Source organism: Danio rerio, chromosome 11, assembly GCF_049306965.1.
Source record: "Danio rerio strain Tuebingen ecotype United States chromosome 11, GRCz12tu, whole genome shotgun sequence".
NCBI lineage: Eukaryota > Metazoa > Chordata > Actinopteri > Cypriniformes > Danionidae > Danio > Danio rerio.
The window spans coordinates 5,992,382-6,016,873 of NC_133186.1; the positions used below are offsets into that span (position 1 = coordinate 5,992,382).

Genomic DNA, 24,492 nt, shown 5'->3' on the forward strand with positions numbered 1-24,492 from the left:
GATGTGGAGTGGCGTGAACGCGCGGTGGCTGAAGAGGTCGACTCTGCCGGGACTTGAGTGTTATATATTTAAAGAACTGCTGATTGTGCAAGAATCAGTGTAGTCCAACAGTGAGTGTTGATAAGGAGTCCTCTGAGCAGGGGGTTGGTCTTCACATGCAGCACTCTAGACAGCTGGAGCAGACTCTGATTCATGACGGTTAACCCAACAGCTGTAGCTCTCTGTGCTTTACTATTTAAAATGCCTCGATTATGCATACTCACGTGGCTAAAGCATGGCATAGTCAGTGATTGCTGGAGATGATAATCCAGATGCCCTTTGATATTGCTGTGCAAATCTGAGATATTGTCAAAATCTGTGACTCAACATCTGATTTAATAATGAAAATAAAAGCAATAAAATGCACAATATTTGTCAGTAATCTAATATAAACGAGTAAATTAGTTGTTTACTTCCACACGTTAATTGTTTTCCTCCACACGTGATGTCCTGTGGAATATCATGCTGGATAACAGACGTTGTCGAGTTTTGCATAAATTCATTAGTTTTGGTTTTGTCAAGTAAAAAAAGAGTTTGTTTTGTTTTCGACGTTTGTTTGAGTAAAAAGAGCGACTTAAATATATTATATTTAATTTTTTTCTATTATATATCATATACGCTATATAAAGTACTCTATATTAAATTTATTATAACAATTTGTATAATTATTATTATATTATGTTGAAAACAGCATTGTAGATTTTTTTCCAGCTTTCTTTGATGAATAAAAAGTTTAGAAGAGCAGCATTTATCTAGCGTAGAATTTTTTTGTATCATAATAACCATTATTATCATCACTTTTGATCAATTTAAACATCTTTGCCTAACTAGAAGTAATAATTGAACAAAAAATATTTCTGGCTCTTAAATGGTGCGTATACAAAGCTTTTTATTTCAGATAAATGCTGATCTTTCGATTCATTAAATATTACTGATATAAATATTCTGAATAGCTGAATAACTGCTAATAAATATTGATGATGCTAATATATATATATATATATATATATATATATATATATATATATATATATATATATATATATATATATATATATATAATATAATAATTAGGGGCCGACTTAACCAATAAGCAAGAAAAGCAACCAACCAATGCCAAGAAGCCTATATTAATCATCCTGAAGCAATTTTATAATCATATGTAACCAAATCTGTCTATAATCTTTAAGATTTTAACGTTATTATTTTCTAAACCAGAGATCATTCTAAACCAGAGATAATTTCTAAGCCCTGTGAATGGTGAAACTTTCCCTCTGTACTGCACATGCAAATATTAAAATCTAATCACAAGTATGACTAATTAACTGTTTAGTTTGTGAGTTTGCTTTTTATTGTAAATTAAGAAGGTTCCACTTAAAATATATTTTAAACTTGCAGTTTATTAACTAAATCTAGAGAGAAAACAAATATCTGAGAGAGAGAGTGTTTTGAATTTCAATTATAGGGCCCCTAAATCACTAAGTCCGCCGTTGATGATAATAATAAAACCTTTCTTGAGCAGCATATCAGCATTTTTTGGATCATGTGACTGACGTAATGACCCTAAATAATCACAGGAATTAATTACATTTTCAAATATATTTACATTTGAAAAGTGTTTCGCACTTTGCATCAAATAAATACATTTAATAAACTTATAAATTAAGCTTTTTTATCTTTAGTACATTTAAATAGTGAGATGTGTATAGTTGTACTCTCACAGTGCTTTTTAAAATAAAACAGTACTGCCATGTGTGTGTGCGCGAGTAGTTCCAGAAGGCATGCTCAGTATTAACCCTAATCACGTGAGACTGATAATCTAGGTTGAGCAATAGTACAAAGCATGTGGACTTTCTGAACTATTTACGTGCTGGACGCCAAGATTTTTGTCAATATTTCAGTCAATAATTTGTAGACTACTTGCAACCTATCTGTTAAATGTGTGATTTCACGTGTGTGCTACTGCAACTTAAGTCCTTAAAGGATCTCTTTTTATGCTTGTCATTTTCTGTGAGAAGCAGAGACTTTCTGTTCACTTGACGCACATTAATCTATGAGATATCTGACATTGATTGACTGTTCAGATTACACTTAACATTCATTTAAACATTTAGATGTATTATTAGCAAATCCGTTTGCAGTTCTTACATGATGTGATTGACAAGTTGGCAAGCTGAATTATTTTAACAGAGGTATTTCAATATGTGCGACTATACAGATTCTCTCTACTCTTCATACTCATTGTACTGTAGCCCCTCCTTCTCCTGTCCTGTAAACATGGTTAACTGTACCCCCCAGTACCGTATTTGTGAACCTGTTGAACTAACTGATAACACAGTCCAAACATCAGATCACTGAATCCAGTGGTGTAAAATAACTAACTATACTCAAATCACTGTAATTCAGTAGTTTTTCTAAGAAATTGTAATTTAGTTAGTAGTTTTAAAAATGTGTACTTTTACATTCCGTTGAGTACATTTTTAGTGCAGTATCTGTACTTTTACTCCACTACTTTCCTTCAACCTGCAGTCACTACTTTATTTTTTCCTGTCTATGGGGATTAGAAAAATCAGTCCTGTGATTCCTGTCCAGTCAACTAAATCACATCATAATGAACTACCTCAAGATATTGGTGATTTATAATTGCAGAAAACTGTTTGGAAGCATTAAAAAGTGTCCAAGAAGATCGTCACACGCAATGACCCAGAGACTGTTTAGATCAGGGATGGGCAAACTTGATCCTCGAGGGCCGGTGTCCCTGCAGAGTTTTGTTCCAACACTAGTCAAACACACCTGAACAAACTAATCAGTGTCTTCTAGATCAGGGGTTCCCAAACTTTTCAGCACGCGACCCCTAAAATAACAATACCAGTGACTCACGACCCCCAATATCCCCTGAGGTGGTTATAAATTCAGAAAACTTGCATGCAATGGCGCGCACACACACCAATAGACCAAAGTCTATTCTTCGTTTATTTTTTTAATGTATTTCAGTGCTGTAAATGGGCCAGAAAGTTTAACCTTGTGTTATAAAATCAATCTGCTGAATCTGACGCTATTGCTGTGTCTGTAATATAATGTATTTATCCCAGGGGTCGCAATCCAATAGAACAGTGGTTCTCAAACCTTTTTCATCAAGTACCACCTCAGAAACTATTTGTCTCTCCAAGTACCACCAAAATGAGCAGTATTAAAATACAGTAGCGTAGTAGGCCCAGTAAAGCAGCTACAACTCTGCACGGTTAAAAAAGACGTGGCAGATTACCTCAGAAATATAGGCTATATGTCATATAGGCATATTATATACATAATTTCAGTAAATTTTGAAATGTGTGTAGCATGCACATGACATATTTCATTCCTCCGCGTACCACTAGAAGGAAGCCTGCGTACCACTAGTGGTACACGTACCACAGTTTGAGAACCACTGCAATAGAACAAGTAAATAAGCTACTATAGTAACTATAAACGACTGTTTTTTTTCTCTTCAGTTGGTAATGGATAAAGTATGGTAATTCTTATGGTCTAATAATAATAAGTAGATTTTTGGAAATCACCAGGCAACCCCCCTTCATTGTTCTGCGACCCCTCAAGGGGTCCCGACACCTACTTTGAGAACCAATGTTCTAGATCACTTGAACTCTATAGTGAGGTCTGTTTGAATTGGGTTGGAGCTAAACTGTGCTGGACACCGGCCCTCCAGGACCGAGATTGCCCACCCCTGGTTTAGATGCATATCACTGATAAGAAGATGACCGATGTTTACTGTAGGATGACCGAAAGGGCCTTAAACACCCAGCAGGCACAAGACATCAACATGACGTCTGATTGATTTACCCCAACGTTGTGGGGACGTCACATTTTGTTTGGAAATGAAAATCGAGTTGATTTCAGAAGTCGACACCAATGTTCACCATTTAACCTAAAATCAACGTGTACCACTAGTGGTACGCAGGCTTCCTTCTAGTGGTACGCGGAGGAATGAAATATGTCATGTACATGCTACACACATTTCAAAATTTACCGAAATTATGTATATAATATGCCTATATGACATATAGCCTATATTTCTGAGGTAATCTGCCACGTCTTTTTTAACCGTGCAGAGTTGTAGCTGCTTTACTGGGCCTACTACGCTACTGTATTTCAATACTGCTCATTTTGGTGGTACTTGGAGAGACAAATTGTTTCTGAGGTGGTACTTGATGAAAAAGGTTTGAGAACCACTGCACTACAGAATGTTACGTTTACACGGATGCACAAATGACATGTAAATGCATTGACTACTCTTGAGTACTTTTAAAAGAGCTACTTTTTACTCATACTTTAAGTAACATTTACAACAGGCACTTTTACTCTACTTTCACTACATTTTTAGGCAAGTAATGGTACTTTTACTCAAGTATGATTTTTCAATACTCGCACCACTGACTGAATCACAATTTCAAAAACTCAGAACTGAAATTTCACGCAAAAAAAGGATTTGTGGTTCTCTTCTCACTCATTGCAGGTGACTCTTAAGTGAATAAAAAAAATAGGTTTTAAAAACATACCCCCCCCATTCAATCACAATAAATGGGGACTTTAAGAGTACCATTAAAGTACTGTAAAGATACTCAATACAGCGTGCACACTATTTCAAGCCTTTGGAAGTCATGATGGATTTGTGTGAGAACCAGACTGCATTTTGGAGTCATTCTTGTAATAAGCGAGCTGATATAAAGAGATTCAGTTATTATTTACTCATCCTCATAAACTGTCTATATTTCTTTCTTCTACTGAACACTAAAGAAGATGTTTTGAAAAATGTGGATGGCCAAACAGTCCCAGCAATCTCCCTATTGAATTTACCCATGAATTCTACCAAGAGATTTTATATTCTGCGTCCACACAAATGACACAATCCAGTCTGTCTTCATATTTTCAATACATATTTATATATACACTTACCGACCACTTTATTAGGTGCATCTGTTCATTCATTCATTTTCTTTTCGGCTTAGTCCCTTTATTAATCCAGGGTCACCACAGCCACCAACTTATCCAGAACATGTTTTATGCAGCGGATGTCCTTCCAGCTGCAACCCATCTCTGGGAAACATACACACTCATACACTACAGACAATTTAGCCTACCCAATTCACCTGTACTGGATGTTTTAGATTGGGTCACCAATCTCGGTCTGTTGGGGATGTCCCTGCAGGGTTTACCTCCAACATGCCTCAACACACTCTCGTGTGTGTTTCTAGTATACCTAGTAAGACCTTGATTAGCTAGTTCAGGTGTGTTTGATTAGGGTTGGAGCTAAAATCTGCCGGACACCGGCCCTCCAGGAACAAGTTTGGTGACCACTGCTTTAGACTGTGGGGGAAAGCACCTGGAGGAAACCCACACAAACGCAGGGAGAACATGCAAACTCCACACAGAGATGCCAACTGACCTAGCTGAGGCTCAAACCACTGACCTTCTTGCTGTGATGCGACAGCACTACCTACTGCGCCACTGCATCCCCTAGGTGCATCTGTTAATCTGCTTATTAATACAAATGTCTAATTTGTAATCATGTGGCTGTGACTTATTCAGACAAGGTCAAGATGATCTTCTGAAGTTTACTCCGAGCATCAGTTTGGGAAAGAAAGGTGATTTAAATAACTTTAAATGCATACAATGGTTTTTGGTTGATCAGATTGTAAGGTCAGAGGTGTAAACAGCATGAAAACATGGACCCTTGTATTGACAGTTCAGGCTGGTGGTGGTGGTGTAATGATGTAGCAGGGTATATTTTCTTATGTTCTGTTGGGGATGTTTTCATCCACTGTGGGGTGCTTTTGAGTCTTAATTTTGCCACAACTTTCTCTGTTTCAGCAAATTGAAGGACTTTTGTTTAAATTTGGTATTTGTTGATCATCCGCTGGCATTACCCCTTTAAGATGATAAATAAATAAGTTAAATAAGCTTAGTTTCTGGGTTTTATATAAGTGGTACAGCATATTATAGTGTGCTTGTGTGAGTGAGAGTGAAAACTTTGCGCACTTACCTTGATGCATCTGAGAAATCAAAATATGCACTTCAGCTCTCAGAACTACATGGAGTAAACAAAAACAAAGCAAGTGTTTTTATTCACAGGCTTATCTAAAGGGTTGCCAACTGATGATCAGCAGTAAATATGACTTATTTTACCTCTTCCCAACAGGGAAAATTACCAGCAATCAAGAACGCATGGTTATATTGTGTCATGGCATTGCAATGAAATTCAAGTCAATTCAATTCACCTTTTACAATGTAGATTGTGTCAAAGCAGCTTCACATAGAAGATTTTAATAAATTGAAACAGTGTAGTTCAGTTTTCAGTGTTTAAGTTCAGTTCAGTTTAGCTCAGTGTGGTTTAATGTTCAACGCTGAGAGTCCAAACACTGAGGAGCAAATCCATTGATGCGCCACAGCGGAATGAACCGACAACTTATCCAGCATATGTTATACACAGCGGATGCCCTTCCAGATGCAACCAATCACTGGCAAACACCCATACACTCTCATCACACACAAACACTATGGACAATTTAGCTTACCCAATTCACTTATAGCGCATGTCTTTGAACTGTGGGGGAAACCGAAGCACCTGGAGAACATACAAACTCCACACAGAAATGCCAACTGACCCGGCTGAGGCTCGAACCAGTGACCTTTTTGCTTTGAGGCGACAACTCCACCCACTGAGCTGCCACCTTTTTAATATTAGTTTTAAATTAATTTGTTGTATTTTAATTTTTTTAGTCCTTTTTTTCCTCTTTTTGTCCAGTTTTTATTTTTTTATTTGCTTCAAATCAAATTTTGTGATCTTTTGCTGCCATTAGCAGATCCTTGGTTTGGTTCTTACAATGACAGATTTTTTCTTTAAATGTCCTATGGGAAAAATAAAAGGTCAAAATTCTGGGAGCAGCTCTGCTGAAATAGTTAGGCAAAATGAATTTAAACCTGTGTTTTCTATCATTTTCCTTCTGCTTAGTCCCTCCTTTATCAATGGTTACTACTACTACAGCTGAATGAATCGCCAATTACTCTGGCAAATGTTTTACACAGCGGATGCTCTTTCTGCCACAACTCTTGTACACTCAGTGCTGGGAAACACAACCAACATGCAACATGCAAACTCTACAGAGAGGCCTGCTTGTCCAGCCAGGACTCAAACCAACACACTTTTTGCTGTGAGCCAAGCACGCTAATCATGTAGCCACTGTGGCTTATCTTCTTCTTCTTCTTCTTTGGCCTTAGTCCATATGATAACGACTTTTTTACACATTCCGGCCGGCCTGTCACCCTCATACACTGATACACTCATTTACTATGGACAATTTAGCCTACCCAATTCACCTGCAGCATGTCTTTGGACAGTGGGGGAAACTGGAGCACCCGGAGGAAACCCACGTGAACGCAGGGAGAACATGCAAACTCCTCACAGAAATGCCAACTGAGCCGAGGTTCGAACCAGCGACCTTCTTGGTGTGAGGCGACAGCACTACCTACTGCGCCACTGCTTCGCCCCACCCTGTTTCTTATCATATTCATTTTCTTTCAGCTTAGTCCCTATATTAATCTGGACTCCACAGCGGAATGAATCGCCAACTTATCCAGCATATGTTTTACACTGCGGATGCCCTTTCAGCCGCAACCCATTACTGGAAAACATCCATACACTCATAGACTACGGCCAATTTAGTTTATTCAATCCTCCTATAGCGCATGTCTTTGGACTGTGGGGGAACTAGGAGCACCCGGAGAAAACCCACGCCAACACAGGGAGAACATGCAAACTCCACACAGAAATACCAACTGAGCCAGCCAAGGCTCAAACCAGCGACCTTCTTGCTGTGAGGCTATCATGCTACTCACTGTGTCACCGTAAGTGAAGTTTATTCATAAACTAATTTCGAGAGGAGCACGTGATTATGATTGAACACGGCTGGTCCTGCATTAGCATGCTTGATCCACCAATCAGGCCATTCCTAACCACTATAAAGAGCCAGGGTTTTCTCACTACAGTCATCTTCGATTTGAAGAATACACTGCTCTGCATCAGCTGCTACTGCTACTGCTACTGCTACTGCTACTGCTACTGCTACTGCTACTGCTACTGCTACTGCTACTGCTACTGCTACTGCAGCTACTTCAACTTCTCCAGCTACAACTTCTCCAGCAACAACATCAACTTCTCCAGCTACATCAACTTCTCCAACAACAACAACTTCTCCAGCTACATCAACTTCTCCAACAACAACAACTTCTCCAGCTACATCAACTTCTCCAACAACAACAACTTCTCCAGCTACATCAACTTCTCCAACAACAACAACTTCTCCAGCTACATCAACTTCTCCAACAACAACAACTTCTCCAGCTACATCAACTTCTCCAACAACAACAACTTCTCCAGCTACATCAACTTCTCCAACAACAACAACTTCTCCAGCTACATCAACTTCTCCAACAACAACAACTTCTCCAGCTACATCAACTTCTCCAACAACAACAACTTCTCCAGCTACATCAACTTCTCCAACAACAACAACTTCTCCAGCTACATCAACTTCTCCAACAACAACTTCTCCAGCTACATCAACTTCTCCAGCTACACCAACTTATCCAACTACAACTTCTCAACCTTCTACTTCAATTGCCTCACACAATGCAATCTCTGTGTCTTCAACCCAATTCTCCAACAAGATCACAGTAAACACTCGATCACCATCCATGAACTTTGCCTAAACTCTCAATGCCTGCGATTCAAGCTGAACTCTCTTCTAGGGGTGCACCAGCGGTAACATGCATGACACTTTTTAAGGGGAAGCCTCACAAACTACAACTAAGATTAAACATCCATCTTTAAAGGATGATTCTAGCGTGAATAGAATGACTCACCTCTCAATCAAGGTTGTAGACAATCCAATCCTTAAAACATCAGTCCACAACTTATGCATACATTGATAAACATCCATGTTAATCCTCCAAACTAGTCGCTGTGGTGCATTCAATAGAGTAGCGTCTCCAATCATAACACTAGTTCTCTGGCAAACAAAATGGCCGCCAGCCTTTTTCTGCAACTTTGATTGACACTCCTTCGAGCCAATAGCTGAAAGGAGAAGCGCCACCATCCAATGAACTCTCAAAAATTTGAGATGGTCCCACCCTCTCTCATGACAAGCTCATGAATGATTATCATTACATTTACACAATTACTACTAAATGGTGACATTAATTTTAAGTTCAGGGTTTGATGTTGGCAGATGATAAATAAATAAATACATAAATTAATAAATAAATAATAAAGAAAATAAATAATTATAAAATGTAAAAAAAAAAAAAAAAAAAAAAAAAAAAAAAAAAAAAAAAACTGCCACATCTGATAGCAGTTTAACTTCTAAAAAGTTTACTCTGCTACTGAAAAACATTCAATGCATTAGGCATAGAAGTCCAATCGTAATATGCCCCAGTGACTCATGTCCATACACTTATAAGCCATAAGCTTATAATGGCAAGTTGGTTAGATGTGAAAACAGCAAAGAAACAAACTTCCCGCTTTGACTTCCACGAATAAGAGGAGGACATTTCTGACATGTCTGATGTTTCATCAATTGACTCTGCGTTAGATACAAACCAAGGGGTTTAAACTCCACTATAATTCCACCTACCCTGTCTTCAAGAGGTACATCAGGATCACTAGTCGAGCAGATTTCCCATTTAATATGCCATCCTTAGGAGGGACAAATGCCTACCTCTACTATCTTTGCTCGTTGCGACAATGAGGCTTCGTACCATGCATTAACAAAGGCACTTCCACACTTAGTTGCCCATGCTCTTATTAAGACGCCCCGCATGGTTATCAGCTAAAATAATTCATTGTGTTTGCCATACATGTACCATGTTGTAATGTCATTTCTGATTCTCTCTTGTTTTTCTCATTTCAGAGATCATGTCAGCTGGTTGCAGAAGCTGACCCTCATCCAACCTATTACACTCCACATCCATTTCTAAATACATTTACACTCTTTGCAAATGACACTTTTCCACTCACATAGCCCACACCCTCGATGCCATATTCACACTAGCCTTTATAATTTAAGTCTTCTGAACTAAGTATGACATTTCAATCCAACGATACACCTAACCATATCTGATCTATCTTCGCAGGATGAAGGGATGCAGGATGATATCCGTTCCCCCACACACCTGTTCTAAACAGGCCCGGATTGGCTAATCGGGAGGACCGGGAGAATTCCCGGTGGGCCGGTCTGTTTTATTTTGGCCGCGAGGGCCGGTGTCCCTAGCTCCAGAATCTGTTGCTCTCAGCAGTGACACTTTTTTAATTCATTTACTTGACCACAGCTTTTTATTCATTATTTTACCACAACTTTTCTCTTTTGTTGTGGTCGAGTGGTTGGCACGTTAGGTTAAGACGCTGCGGACCTGGGTTCGATCCTTGCTAGAGTAATTTAGTGTTTTCATTTTTTGATAAGACATATAATACTGTTAGGGTTGTAGAACATTTGAAGTTCTAAAGCAGCTGTTTTCTCAAAAAAAAAAAAAAAAAAAAAAAAAAAAAAAAAAAAAAAAAAAAAAAAAAAAAAAAAAACATGATAGTGCCATTAGAAACTGATTTGGAAATATTTATTTACTTATTTTAATATAGTCAGTCGTGAACTGAGGTGGGCCGGTCTGAGGCTTGAAACTCCAGAGCTGAAAAGGTGTCCCACTCCGGCCCTGGTTCTAAACCTCTTAGCATTTTTACACCACAGAAGAGCAATACCACCTCGGGGAAGCCCAGCCGATCCTCTCCAGCCAACTTCCACCATCATGCATTATTGGGTATGAAGTATGACTCTGTCATTTCCTTCCGATTTCCCTTCCTATTTAACATAGGAGCTCCTTCACTACCCTTCCCTGTTTTTCTAGCTTTAACTTTTTCTCTCCAAATTTAAACTATCCTATACTTCTATTCACTTTCATTCACCACAGCTCCGACCAATTCAGGGGTTGTCTTGAGTTTCAGTTGCTGCAACAGGAACGTTCTAAATGAGCTTGCATACACTTACAAATTTTCTAAATACCACTATCGTTGCACTCCCCGCACTAATACAGCAGTAAATGCTTCTGCGGGAGCACAAGTTGCCTCCATACTGGCCCACTACACCACTGCAGCCGCAGAAATGCTCCGCAGAGTTGCACACCCAAAGCACCACTGCTACCGCAGTGACCCTCTAGCATATGCCTTATTCACCTTCATCTTTACATATCACTAAAGGCAGTATTTAACGTCCCTGCGGGAGCACTCAAAACTTACTAATATCGACTGTTTAGGTGCTCCACTTAACTATACACCCCATTAACATCACTGCAACTGCAGTGACGCTCTAGCTGAGCCCCTTTTTCACTTTCATCTCTAAATATCACTGCTAATAGTACTTAGTATTTCCATGTGAGACTCGAATACTGAGTACCACTGCACCTCTGCTCTTGCAGAGACGCTTTGCCGAGCCTTATTCTCCCTCTGCACCACTGCTGCAACAGTTAAGCTTTGCCTGAGCTGCAACTGCAGAGACGGCTGTTTAGCCTTAATTCTCTGCACCACTGATTTTATTGCACTTCTGTAACTGCAGAGAAGCTCTGCTGAGATTATTTTTTCCCCTGCACCAATGCTGCAGCAGTGACACCCTGCCTGAACAGTCTTCCAACAACAGATATAAACTCTGTCATTGGTCCTCTAACACCTCTAAATCCTCAATTTGCCTCAGCCAATATTTCCTCAGAGAAGCCCAGCTGATTCTCGGTTGCAGACTTCAACCTAGTTTCCAAGCAGCATGACTCTGTCTGTTCTTCCTACTTTCTGTCTTAGTTGCATAGGACTCATTTTTACTAAACTTTCCTTTTTATTTTATTAAACTTCCCTTCTCTTTCTCTTCATAATTTTTTAATTTCACTTGCACTCATTCTCCGCAGCTCGGACTCCCACAGGGGTAGCCCCAAGCTCCCACTGCCACAGCAGTGAAGCTCTTTAAAAGCTCACATGTACACTTTTCAAAAAATTTTACCATTATCACACTCCGCCGCAATAATACAGCCGTAAAGGCGTAGCGGGAACTCGTATTGCTTCCATACTGACTACAATTACACCTCTACAGCAGCTCCACTTAATTACATTGCATTGTAGCATCAATTTATTCTCCATCACCACACTCCCCGCAACAATACAGCCATAAAGGCTTAGCGGGAACTCGTATTGCTTACATACTGACCACCATCACACCTTTACAGCAGCTCCACTTAATTACATTGCATTGTAGTATCAATTTATTTTCCATCACCACACTCCCCGCTATAATACAGCTGTAAAGGCTTAGCGGGAACATGTATTGCTTTCACACATATAATGCACCAGACTCTGAATACCTATGCACCCCTGCAGCCACAGAGTCGCTCTACTGTGTCTGATTCCTATCTGCTACACAGCTGTTAATCAGCTCTCCAAAGCGCACTTCCCTTTAGAAACTGACTTTCACCGCACCTCTGCAGCCGCAGAGACGCTCAGCCGAGCATCACTCCCCTCTACATCACTGCCGCAGCAGTGACGCTTAGCGAGCGCATATACACTTCCACTTAGCAATCCACTACTGATACACTCTCCAGCACTGCCAAAGCAGTTAAACGTCTCTGCGAAGGCGTATTTACCTTCCAGATACTGACTTCCATTGCACCTCTGCAGCAGCAGAGACGCTCAGCCGAGCATCATTTACATCCCCTGCACCACTGCTGCAGCAGTGACGCTCTGCTGGAGCTCATGCACACTTCCATTACACTTATACCACTTCTGTCACTCCCAGCACTGCTAAAGCAGTTAAAACGCTGCTGCAGAAGCGTATTCTTCCCCTTAGGACTGACTACCACCGCACCTCTGCAGTCGCAGAGACGCTCAGCCGAGCATCACTCCCCTCCACATCACTGCCGCAGCAGTGACGCTCAGCGAGCGCATATACACTTTCATTTAGCAACCCAATACTGATACACTCTCCAGCACTGCTAAAGCAGTTAAACGTCCCTGCGGAGGCGTATTTCCCTTACAAATACTGACTTCCATTGCACCTCTGCAGCAGCAGAGACGCTCAGCCGAGCATCATTTACATCCCCTGCACCACTGCTGCAGCAGTGACGCTCTGCTGGAGCTCATGCACACTTCCATTACACTTATACCACTTCTGTCACTCCCAGCACTGCTAAAGCAGTTAAAACGCTGCTGCAGAAGCGTATTCTTCCCCTTAGTACTGACTACCATCGCACCTCTGCAGTCGCAGAGACGCTCAGCCGAGCTTCATCCCCCCTGCACCACTGCTGCAGCAGTGTCGCTCCACCGGAGCTCACGCACACTACCATTTATCCATACCACTACTGACACACTCCCCATTGGACTGCCAAAGCGGTTAATCAGTTAACCGCTTCTCATCTGCAGCTACAGCTCCGCAGAACCTTACAGCTTTATTTTCCATCACTACTATACTAAACCTTTACGAAACTCACCACATATGTTTTAAACCTTTACACTTACCCCACTCACTCTCCCGCTGGTCCTTACAATTAACAGAACCCGGGAGCACACATAGTCATACATAAGCACTTTCAGTTAATTTTTACACCCACACCAGTCTCTGTTGCTCCTCCAAGCTATTTCTGTATCACTTTTCAGCAGCCGGATATGGCATTAATCTCCTGTGCCTTTTGGGGGGTTCTTCAAATACGCGGCTGCTGTCCCGAGCGGAGCATTTTGGGGAGTTGTCGAGATCTACCTGAGCTCGAGGCTCCCCTCTCTTCCTCCAAACGGGAGGGAGCCCAGGGCTCAAGAACCTTCGAGCTCAGGGCTCTCTCCCGGGACAGCATGCCAAACTTGCTTATAATCAATCATCAGCTAAGTGTGAACTCTTGAAGTGAAGTTTATTCATAAACTAATTTCGAGAGGAGCACGTGATTATGATTGAACACGGCTGGTCCTGCATTAGCATGCTTGATCCACCAATCAGGCCATTCCTAACCACTATAAAGAGCCAGGGTTTTCTCACTACAGTCATCTTCGATTTGAAGAATCCCCCCTTCCACCCCTACCTTTTCACCTTTCCCTCCATAGGGCAGCACGGTGGCTCAGTGACTAGCACTGTCGCCTCACAGCAAGAACGTCACCGGTTCTAGTTCCTTAACAGGCCGGTGGTCGTTTCTGTGTGTAGTTTGCATGTTCTTCCCGTGCTTGCGTGGGTTTTCCCCGGGTTCTCCGGTTTCCTCCCACATTCCAAAAACATGTACAACAAGTTAATCGTTAAATCTAAATTTCAATACAGGTAATCTAATAATGCAGCATATCTTTTAATAGCCTTCAATCTTAATCTTTAGCTATTATAAAAAGGGGAGTTGTCGAGATCTACCTGAGCTCGAGGCTCCCCTCTCTTCCTCCAAACGGGAGGGAGCCCAGGGCTCAAGAACCTTCGAGCTCAGGGCTCTCTCCCGGGACAGCATGCCAAACTTGCTTATAATCAATCATCAGCTAAGTGTGAACTCTTGAATGCCATTTTCGTAATCAAAAACCGTAATTCACCGTAGCCTATAGTACTGTTTTATTTATAAAGATGCTATTATTTTTTACTGATATAGATAAAATAATTCTCACATTCTGAGGACACAAAATGTACAAATGTCACCCACAATCTTTATAAATATTTGATCATAATTTGTATTATTATTAGTTTTTAGTTTACATATTTGTAAACTTTTGAAATAAAACAGAGATAAAACTACGAGGTCAATATTTCTAGCGTATCAAAGCCCTCTTTTTGTTCTTAAGCCTTAAGTGTACTCGGTTTCCCAGCATGCCCTTCTGTCATTGCACCGCCCTTGCTGGGGCGCCCCGTGGCTCGCGTCAGTGTTGCGCAGATTCGGTTTGAACCGAAAGCGGAGTGTGACCTTCCCGGGCGGCGGAGACCGGCAGGAGACCGAGCGAGCGGACCCATGTCAGCACTCCCGTCCACAACCCTCGCCACGGAGATGAACAGCAACTTAGCTGGAGATGAAATCGGGTAAGACACGATGTGTTACATGACACTGTTTGGATGTTTCACACTCGTCCCGTTCCAGCGGAGAAAGATGCGCAGCGGGCCGCCCGGAGGACAGCAGATACCAGCGAACCAGTCCTCCGCGCACCGCACCGCACTCACACCGGAGCAGCAGCAAACTCCTTAAATATGTAGAGCACGAGGACAACATGTTCTCGGTACATTTAACTGATTAGATGCTTGAATAACGAAGCAGAAGATAAACTGGCGAGAAGGATCAGCTGTCAAAGCTCTGATACCGGGGCTGTGTAGCACACTCTCTTTATTCTGCAAGTTTCTTATACACAAACAGGAGTATTATATCACTGTCTGTGTATAATGTAAGTTCTACAAACAAAAAACTGGAGCTTAATATCCCTTTCATTCAATCTGTATGCTTTATTTTGGAGGAGTTTTTGTTATTATTTAGGTTTGTGATCACAAACCTGAGCTTTACATCACTCTTTTTATTCAAACAGTAATTTTGGAAGGTTTTTTTACGCTTTAAAGTATTTATAATCTAACTAAAATAAGACTTTCTCATGCACAGTGTTATCCTGTGACCAAGCCTGCAGCAGATGACATTAGATTTTGTATACCAGCTCATTCATGAGAAGCTTTCGGAGTGGGTCTGGATTATTTGACTGTATGATTATGACCCGTTAAACCGCACAGATCAGTCAGATCAGGCTTCCAGTGCCAAGGGCAAACGTGTTTTTTTTTCTCCTTCACCTTGACTCATGTTGGTTTCTGAATGAACATGAATGCATTATGACGTTCCCTCATCTTTCTGTTGCAGGAAGCTGTTTGTGGGTGGACTGGATTGGAGCACCACCCAGGGTGAGTGCAATCATTGTGTTAAAACCTGATGGTTTCATAGGTAAAGTTGGTTCTATATTCGCACATTCAGACTTTCCCCTTAATAATATAATTTCATAAATGTGTTATTTGCAAACTCTAAATAGCGAAATCATAATAGCAGCAAATGACTATCAAAGTACAACATTGCTCACAGTCAAATAAACAGTATTGTTGTCGATTTCAAGTCATGCATGCTAATTCCGATCGAATATTTAAAGTAACATGGCAAACAATATAGAGACTTCTAAATGAACGAATGTGCGAATATTAAGCCAACTTCACCTCTACTGGTTACATGCCGTAGCATTAGTTGCAATGTAGATGCTCTTAAATAATGCACGTGTACACTGCAAGCCTGTATCACTGTAGTGCGTTTTATTTCAAGTCGTGTTCTGCACTTCTGGAGATAATATTCTCCATAAACCTAGATATCAGCTCAGCATGTTCTGAGTATAGAAACCAGGTTGCCGCTGAGGGGCTGAGCTTGCCTTTTCAGTATGTGGGTGCATGTGAGAGAGCCTGGGTTAGACGCAAGCAACAGAAATCAGATAAAGCCTGTATCAAATAGCATGTGTACAATGCGATGAAGAAATCAATGGGAATTTATGTAGTGTGGTGTGTGTGTTTTAAAACTCTATTTTTAATACGTTTTCCATATAATATCACCCTCAGTCAGTCACACTTGTCATGTTTTATGTGATATTTATAATTGCCTTTCATGCTTTGACATGTTGCTGGCTGCATAAAAACCGAATAGTAGTAGAATTTTGACCTCTGGGAAAGCCAAGTGAGATGTTTGTAGTGTGTTGGAGAGCTGTACTCGTGCACACATGACAAATCTTTTGCTAAACCGAGATGTAACTAGGGGAGCGCGGGGCACAAAGTAACGCGGGGTTAAATGTAACACAGAGTTTTAAGGTGTTCGCTCAGGGTTGACCATGGCATGCTTCAGAGGTTTTTACCACATTGTCGGCAGACGTCTTCCTGTCAGTTATTGAAGAAGGGCATAACTGGGAATAGCACACAGCCAGGAACTGTTTCTAATGACAGCTCCAGAGCTGTAGTTGCGAGTGCTCAAGTTTGCGAATGTTCATTGGAGCGACGGTTTTGGGAAACGGCAAATCAACAAACTATGTTTGTAACGACGGAACTTGCGACCTTAGTTGGCTAACGATGGTTTTGGGAAACGCATCCTTGAACGGCAGTGTGATAATTACAACCTGTTATTCAATCGTTTGCTGGAATTGTATAGATGCAGTATTTTTTACTGTACACAAGTAGATAGATATGCTAGTAGATACGCAATTTTCCAATTTCGTGCAGCCCTAGTATGAACGCATTTGATGTAATTTGAATGAGAAACACAGGAGAAACCATTTTTGCAGCATATAAGTATTTTTTATTAGTCAATATTTTTTATTTTAAAAATATCTGTAAAAGTATGAACGTAAAGTCTTATATTGTTGTGATTACCGTCTTCTAGTCTAAAAGATGAAACCATTTTAAAAGATGTATCAAACGGGGTTAGTTGTAACAGGCGGTTACAAATAAGTCACGCAATGTTGGACACCAACTAAACTAAGAAAATATTGTTTGGATTTTGAGTGTAATCTTTAAAACTTTTTACATAAAATGTTTTTAGTCACGTTTTACAATAAAATTTATTAGTTAATGTTAATTAATGCATTTACTAAGATGAACAAACAATGAACAATACATCTACTACTGTATTTATTCATGTTAGTAAACGTTAGTTAATGAAAATACAGTAGTTCATTGTTAGTTCATGTTAACTCACGGTGCATTAACTAATGTTAACAAGCATGGACTTGGATGTTAATAATGCATTAGTAAATGTTCAATTAGGATTAATAAATGCTGTACATGTGTTGTTCATGATTAGTTCATGTTAGTAAATGCATTAACTAATGAACCTTATTGTAAAGTGTTACCATGTTTTCAATAGAAAATATTTTTAATCGACAAAAAAAAAATGTTTTATTGCCAATACTACAAATAAATGCATTGTATAATAATGGATAATATTCTAAACAAATCCAAATGTGTTTATCCAATAAATAAATGAACATACTGTGCTATGTAGAATTAAAAATAAATTGAGATAAGTACTGAAGAAATATAGCTACTGTTCAAAGTAAACTGGATTTAAATTACTTGTGTGAAATCTGCCTTTTAAATCACGTGTTACAACTAACCCTCTATCTGTTACAACTTGCCCCGCAGGTGGGGTAAATAGTAACATTTATACTCCTGGCACTTTTGGCAATAGTGCATAGAAACCAGAAGTCCGGCGATCATACAACCAGTGCTCATTTGTAGGAGAGGCTTATGTGTTGTTGGTAAAAAACAAATGGTTTGTCTAACCCCAATACTTTGTTCATTATTTAGCCAAAACCCAAAAGTGTTACTTTGTGCTGTGCTCTCGCCTACAGTAGTGGTTTATTATTGGTACACTGCCATTCAGGTAGGTTGAAAAATGTATCTGAAAGAGGTTTCATACAGCTTTAAATAATTGGAACGTTTCCCCCTGCCACTATAAGGAATTCACCTTTTTTTTTATTAATAAAATATATTAATCATGCGTTCATACTAGGGCTGCACGATATTGGAAAATTGCGTATCTACTTGCATATCTATCTACTTGTGTACAGTGAAAAATACTGTATCTATACAATTGCAAATGCAAACGATTGAATAACAGGTTATAATTGGTACACTGCCGTTCAAGGATGCGTTTCCCAAAACCATCGTTAGCCAACTAAGGTCGCAAGTTCCGTCGTTACAAACATAGTTTGTTGATTTGCCGTTTCCCAAAACCGTCGCTCCAATGAACATTCGCAAACTGCGTCGCAAACTTGAGCACTCGCAACTACAGCTCTGGAGCTGTCATTAGAAACAGTTCCTGGCTGTGTGCTGTTCCCACTTATCCCCCCATGCCCAATTCATTTAGAACTTTCTAACATTCAAAGTTGGAATTATTAAAAATAAAAAAGCATTAAGGTCATCTCCCTTGAGTGTAATTTGCTTTCAAACTATTTTTACAGTTCAGTTTTAGCGATCTTCATGTTTACAATTGTGCTCCCTTCGCAGTGCACTTTGAAAACATTGATATCATTTTGAACACCGCCTCATGGCGAAAGCTAAGCTATAGGTGACCTATTATTATTAGGGATTATTATTATAAAAGAGGAATTTATGTAACGTCTCCAAAGCTTGTGAAAACAAAAAGCATGCATTAATTATTTTAATTTATAGTAGGTTATTTATTAAGTATCTGTACTGTATATGACATGGACCTGCTGGTTAGAACTTTCTGCTGTGGTTTACAACTGTCAAATTGTTAAAGTAGACTTAAATATATAAACAATACCCTACCTAATAATACTAATAATCATCATCATTAATATTGTTAATATTATTATAAAATTGTTTTTTTCATTGTTAACACATAATAACAAAATAATAATAATCATCATCATCCTCATGATCATCATTAGTATTATTAATATTAATATTATTAAATTAGGATTTTTTTCTTTTCCTAATGTTTAATAAATATTAAATTTCATTTCTTAATAAATAGCCTCATTATTTATTTATTCATATGATTGATATATGATATTAGAATATAGTTTTGGAATAGGAGATGTCATATTCTCAATTTTGTAAAGGAAACATAGGCTCTATATGTGGCATTTACATATAATTCGGTTAATATGGAAAGCGAGTGCGTGATTTTACCAAAACTAATATCGGACTTTTTTTAATTGCCTGTTTGTGTAAAACAATATAATTTGCACAAAGAAATGATGGGGTTCTTCTCTAATGATGTAGTTCCTCCGCCCCGTTCAGAGCGTCATTGTGGGCGATTTACGTTATAACTAACATGGTTTAAGCGATGGATCTGCGACAGAGAAACTTTGCGTTTTGGGAAACACTCGTCTCTGCATCGTTCTTTTCCCAAACGATGCATCGTACTATGATAGCTCAGCCGTGAGTTATGTCATTGTTTGGGAAATGCACCTCAGTTTGGTGTTGGAAGATGTATCTGAAACAGGCTTCATACAGTTTCAAACAATTGCAAAATGTCCCCCCGCCACTATAAAGAGTTAATCGTTTTTTTAATAACAAAAAATCATACAAGGGCTGCACGATATTGGAAAAATTGCGATATTTAGTCTTTCTGTGATATATATTGCAATACACTATCTATACAATCCTAGCAAATGATTAAAAAGGACTATTTGGAAAGCGTTTTTGGTTACAATTTATTTTAAGGTTCAATTCTCAGTCTTAGCAAGTCATTAACTATGACTTTTGCTTCAAGAAACACCTCATTTGCTCCTTATTAAGGTAGTTTAGGAAGTGGGTAGGAGAGATGTAGAATAAGATCATACACTCAATATATATATATATATATATATATATATATATATATATATATATATATATATATATATATATATTTTTTTTTTTTTTTTTTTTTTTTTTTTTTAACTTGTTCAAACTACCTAATTAAAATGAGCTTAAACAACACAATTCTTGAGATTTCATTTGGACAACTTAACTTTTTTATGTTCAATCCACATAAATTTGTTAAAAGTGTTAAGTTAACATAATCAACTTTTGTTGGGACAACATGAATGAATTATGTGAAACCCTGCATTTATTATTGTACAGAATATGTGCTTTATAAGTACTAATAAGCAGCCAATGTCTAAATAACCTAGGATATTTGCAGAGCTAATGTTTCTTTTCATACTGATTTATTTCCGGTGAATGGTTAAAGTGACTTTTTTCCATTTTAGAGCATTGATGTTGAAATTTCAATGCTCAGCTAGGCGCGTTGCAGGCGCTGTGGGTCACGCCGATTACTTGACGCAGAAGTATAAACCAGGCTTCACACTGCATGTCTTTGGACTGTGGGGAAAACCACGTGAACATGGGGAGAACATGCAAACTCCACACCAGCTGCAGACCCACATACATTTTAGGACACAAAATCCAGGAAACACGACCTAGGCAGGGACAAACCATGTATGCTTAATTAAGTTTAACGATGACTAATCAACACCTACTGAATTTCACGAACATGGCGATCGAGACCGTCTGTGCTACGATTACTGTTCATTAGACTGTCAACAGTTTAGTGTTTCCCATTTCAGTCATTTCATTATTATATCGTAACCATTTTAACATTTGTGCAGTTTTATTACTCAAATTAAAATAAAAAATTACTTTGTCTCGCCTAGATCATCTCTATCTGCATATTTTTGAAATAGTGTACACTATTGTCTATTGGGTACAATATTTATTAACACTATATATAAACATATATTAATGACATCCATCATAACCACATATGGTTCGTCCCTGCCTAGATCATGTCGCCTGGATCGTGTGTCCTGAAACATGTGTTGACTGGTCCAGCCGCGATTCAAACCAGAGACCTTCATGCTTTGAAGCAACAGTGCTAACCACTGTGCTGCCCAACTCTATTTTTCATTCATTCAATTTTTTTTCGGCTTAGTCCCTTTATTAATCAGTGGTCGCCACAGCGGAATGAACCGCCAACTTATTCAGCATATGTTTTAAGCAGCGGATGACTTTCCAGCTGCAACCCATCACTGGGAAACACCCATACACACTCATTCACACATGTACACTACGGCCAATTTAGCTTAGCTTTAGCTCTTTGGACTTTTGAGGGAAACCGGAGCACCCGGAGGAAACCCATGCCAACAGGGCCAGAACATGCAAACTCCACACAGAAATGCCAACTGACCTAGCCGAAGCTTGAATCAGCGACCTTCTTGCTGTGAGGTGATTGTGTACCCACTGCGCCACCGTGTCGCCCAACTCTATTTTTTATGTAACGGAATTTTTGACTGAGCTTTCTGAATGTGATCCTGTCAGAACACCATCAGTTCAGAACCCCTGATCATCATGTATTTAATGCACCTTTTGGCTAACTGTTTCTTTCCTTGTTTTGTTAGAGACTTTACGAAACTACTTTTCTCAATACGGAGAGGTTGTGGACTGCGTCATCATGAAAGATAAAAGCACAAATCAGTCCAGGGGCTTTGGCTTTGTGAAGTTTAAAGACCCCAATTGCGTACGCACGGTCCTGGACACCAAACCTCATAACCTGGATGGAAGAAATGTGAGGAAAATGACCGATAAATCACTCTGCCTAGTCTTGAAAATTGCATCGCATTTAATGCACTTAAAGACATCTGCTGCTTGTGACCCTCAGAGTCAAGAACTTCTGTTCTAATGGCATAATGGTTTAGATGTTTTTTTACTGAGTAAGTGCTGTCTGTATATTCTTGTAGATCGACCCAAAGCCTTGTACACCGAGAGGTATGCAGCCCGAGAAGACCCGGACAAAAGACGGCTGGGTAAGGACTTAAAAATGTTCAGCCACTTTAGTTTTTTAAATTTAAAAGTTTTATTATTAGAGTCTGAAAGCTATTTAAAGACATTCAATTTTATTTTTTAATAAATTTTTTTATTTATTTAATTATTTTATGTTTATTTTTTTTAAATTAATTTCATTTGTCATTTATTAATTTATTTTATTTTTTATTGGATTTATTTTATTTTATTTATTTATTATTTATTTTATTTTTTTTATTTTTATTTTTTTATTTAATTATTTTATTTTATTTTTTCATTTTATTTTTTATTTTATTAAAAAACTGATTGGATTTTATTATTTTTTTAAATTTTATTTGTAATTAATTATTTTAATTTAATTTAATTTTATTTTATTTCCCCCAGAAAAGCTAAAACATTTTGTGTGTGTGTGTTTTTTTTTTTTTAGAAAGGAAGCAAAAGTGACAGTAATAAATCTAAGAAGATATTTGTGGGTGGAATACCTCATAATTGCGGTGAAGCTGAACTCAGGGATTACTTCAACCGATTTGGAGTGGTGAGATGGACACAGATGCAGAAATGTACCATTTGTCTTCATTGAGACTGTGATGACTCTAATAGAAAAAAAATAATCATAGTATTGTTATACAGTGTTCAAAAGAGCATATGAAGAGTTCAGATTCAGTCTGGTTTAAATGCTGTCTGAAACGTTCTTCTTGAACGGACACTTTTCTTAGCCTCATATGTTTATGTTCAATTATTTCACTTTGAAGGTAATGAAAATAATCTATTAACTGCAGGAGACTGAGAAAAATGCTCATATTAGAAGAACATTTCAGACGGCACTTAAAGGTTTTTGCATCTGAACTCTTTATTTACAGTGGAGGTCAAAAGGACCAGATCGTCAGTACGGTCCATTTGAGCATTATTTTATACGTAGATCGTACATTTTGCCACACATTTAGACCCCTCTGTATGAAGTATTTTATATATGATGCCTTTTTGCTCTCCATTTTGTCCTTCACGGGTCCTGTTCTCCTTTTGAAGGTCACAGAGGTGGTAATGATCTATGACGCAGAGAAACAGAGGCCTCGAGGTAAACCACACATTCATATTTGCTCCCATTCAGTCTCTCTCACCTCATCCGCAAGACAAACTATTCCAACCCAAAGAGAAGCGAACATCACGCAGGCCATCCGTCCCTCTCATGTGTGCGCCATGCTTGGTTTGGTGCGTCTCAACTTTTGCATGGTGGCAAATCAGCAGCATCCACATGGCACGCCGACATTTGCATTAAACGTGCTCAGATAATGCAGCTTCTTGCAGATCCACTTGTTTTTAAAAAAAGAGTAGTTCATCCAGAAATTAAAAGTGCTTTTTCCTTTATTTTATTCAAACCTGTTTGCTGTTCTTTTATTTCTTTTAGAAACATCTTTTTTTTTGTAATTACAGAATTGGAGGCACTTCTTTTAAAATGATGATTGTGCATGCAGGAGGTTTATTAATGAACTTAAAGGGCACCTATGATCTCTACATCATCTTTTGTGAGCTGTTTGGACAGAACTGTGTGTCTACAGTCATATTGGAGTGATATAAACAAAATAAGTCTCTTTTTTTACATTTCCTGACATTAAAATAGGATCCAAATCTCTCCCAATTTGAGGCCCCACTGCAATATGACTCACAAGTGTGGTTTCCTCGCCCACTGGTTTGATTGACAGCTGTGTATTAACATGTCCCCGTAGTAACATGTATAATTATATCAACAAGACAGGACGTGCACAAAGCAACCAGGATTAAAAGATCTGTTCAGCTGACTGTGATCATCAACAATCATCAAATGTGATCAAGAATGAGTATATAATGTTTTTAAAATGGTGCATGTTTAATAAATTACATCGATTTTTACCATCTTTATCACCACATTCGCATGTCAGGACAATTATAAAATAAGACGATTCAATCACGGATTGTGGATGTTAAATCAGGTTGATTTTGTACATAAAGGATATCTTTACAGCAGTGGATATTAACAAGTGTCCTGTCACATTTGCTGTGCAAAAACAGTGCAAAG

The 24,492-nt window shown here is 38.8% G+C and overlaps 1 protein-coding gene across 22 annotated transcripts in view; it reads left to right on the top strand.

Moving 5' to 3' along the window:
* Positions 1 to 14,988: 14,988 nt before the first annotated feature.
* dazap1 (DAZ associated protein 1) overlaps positions 14,989 to 24,492 on the top strand; it is a 43,359-nt gene continuing 33,855 nt past the window's right edge. For 21 of the 22 annotated variants that reach the window (XR_012386823.1, XR_012386822.1, XR_012386825.1 and 18 more), the window contains exons 1-6: positions 14,989 to 15,143; positions 15,958 to 15,998; positions 22,037 to 22,203; positions 22,376 to 22,441; positions 22,867 to 22,974; positions 23,466 to 23,514. Coding sequence is in view for 18 of the 22 variants with exons in the window: in XM_021479636.3 (XP_021335311.1) it covers positions 15,076 to 15,143; positions 15,958 to 15,998; positions 22,037 to 22,203; positions 22,376 to 22,441; positions 22,867 to 22,974; positions 23,466 to 23,514 (499 nt within the window). In the remaining 4 variants the exon portion in view is untranslated. The remainder of the gene's footprint in view (positions 15,144 to 15,957; positions 15,999 to 22,036; positions 22,204 to 22,375; positions 22,442 to 22,866; positions 22,975 to 23,465; positions 23,515 to 24,492) is intronic. The other variant, NM_001173504.1, reaches the window with a different exon arrangement.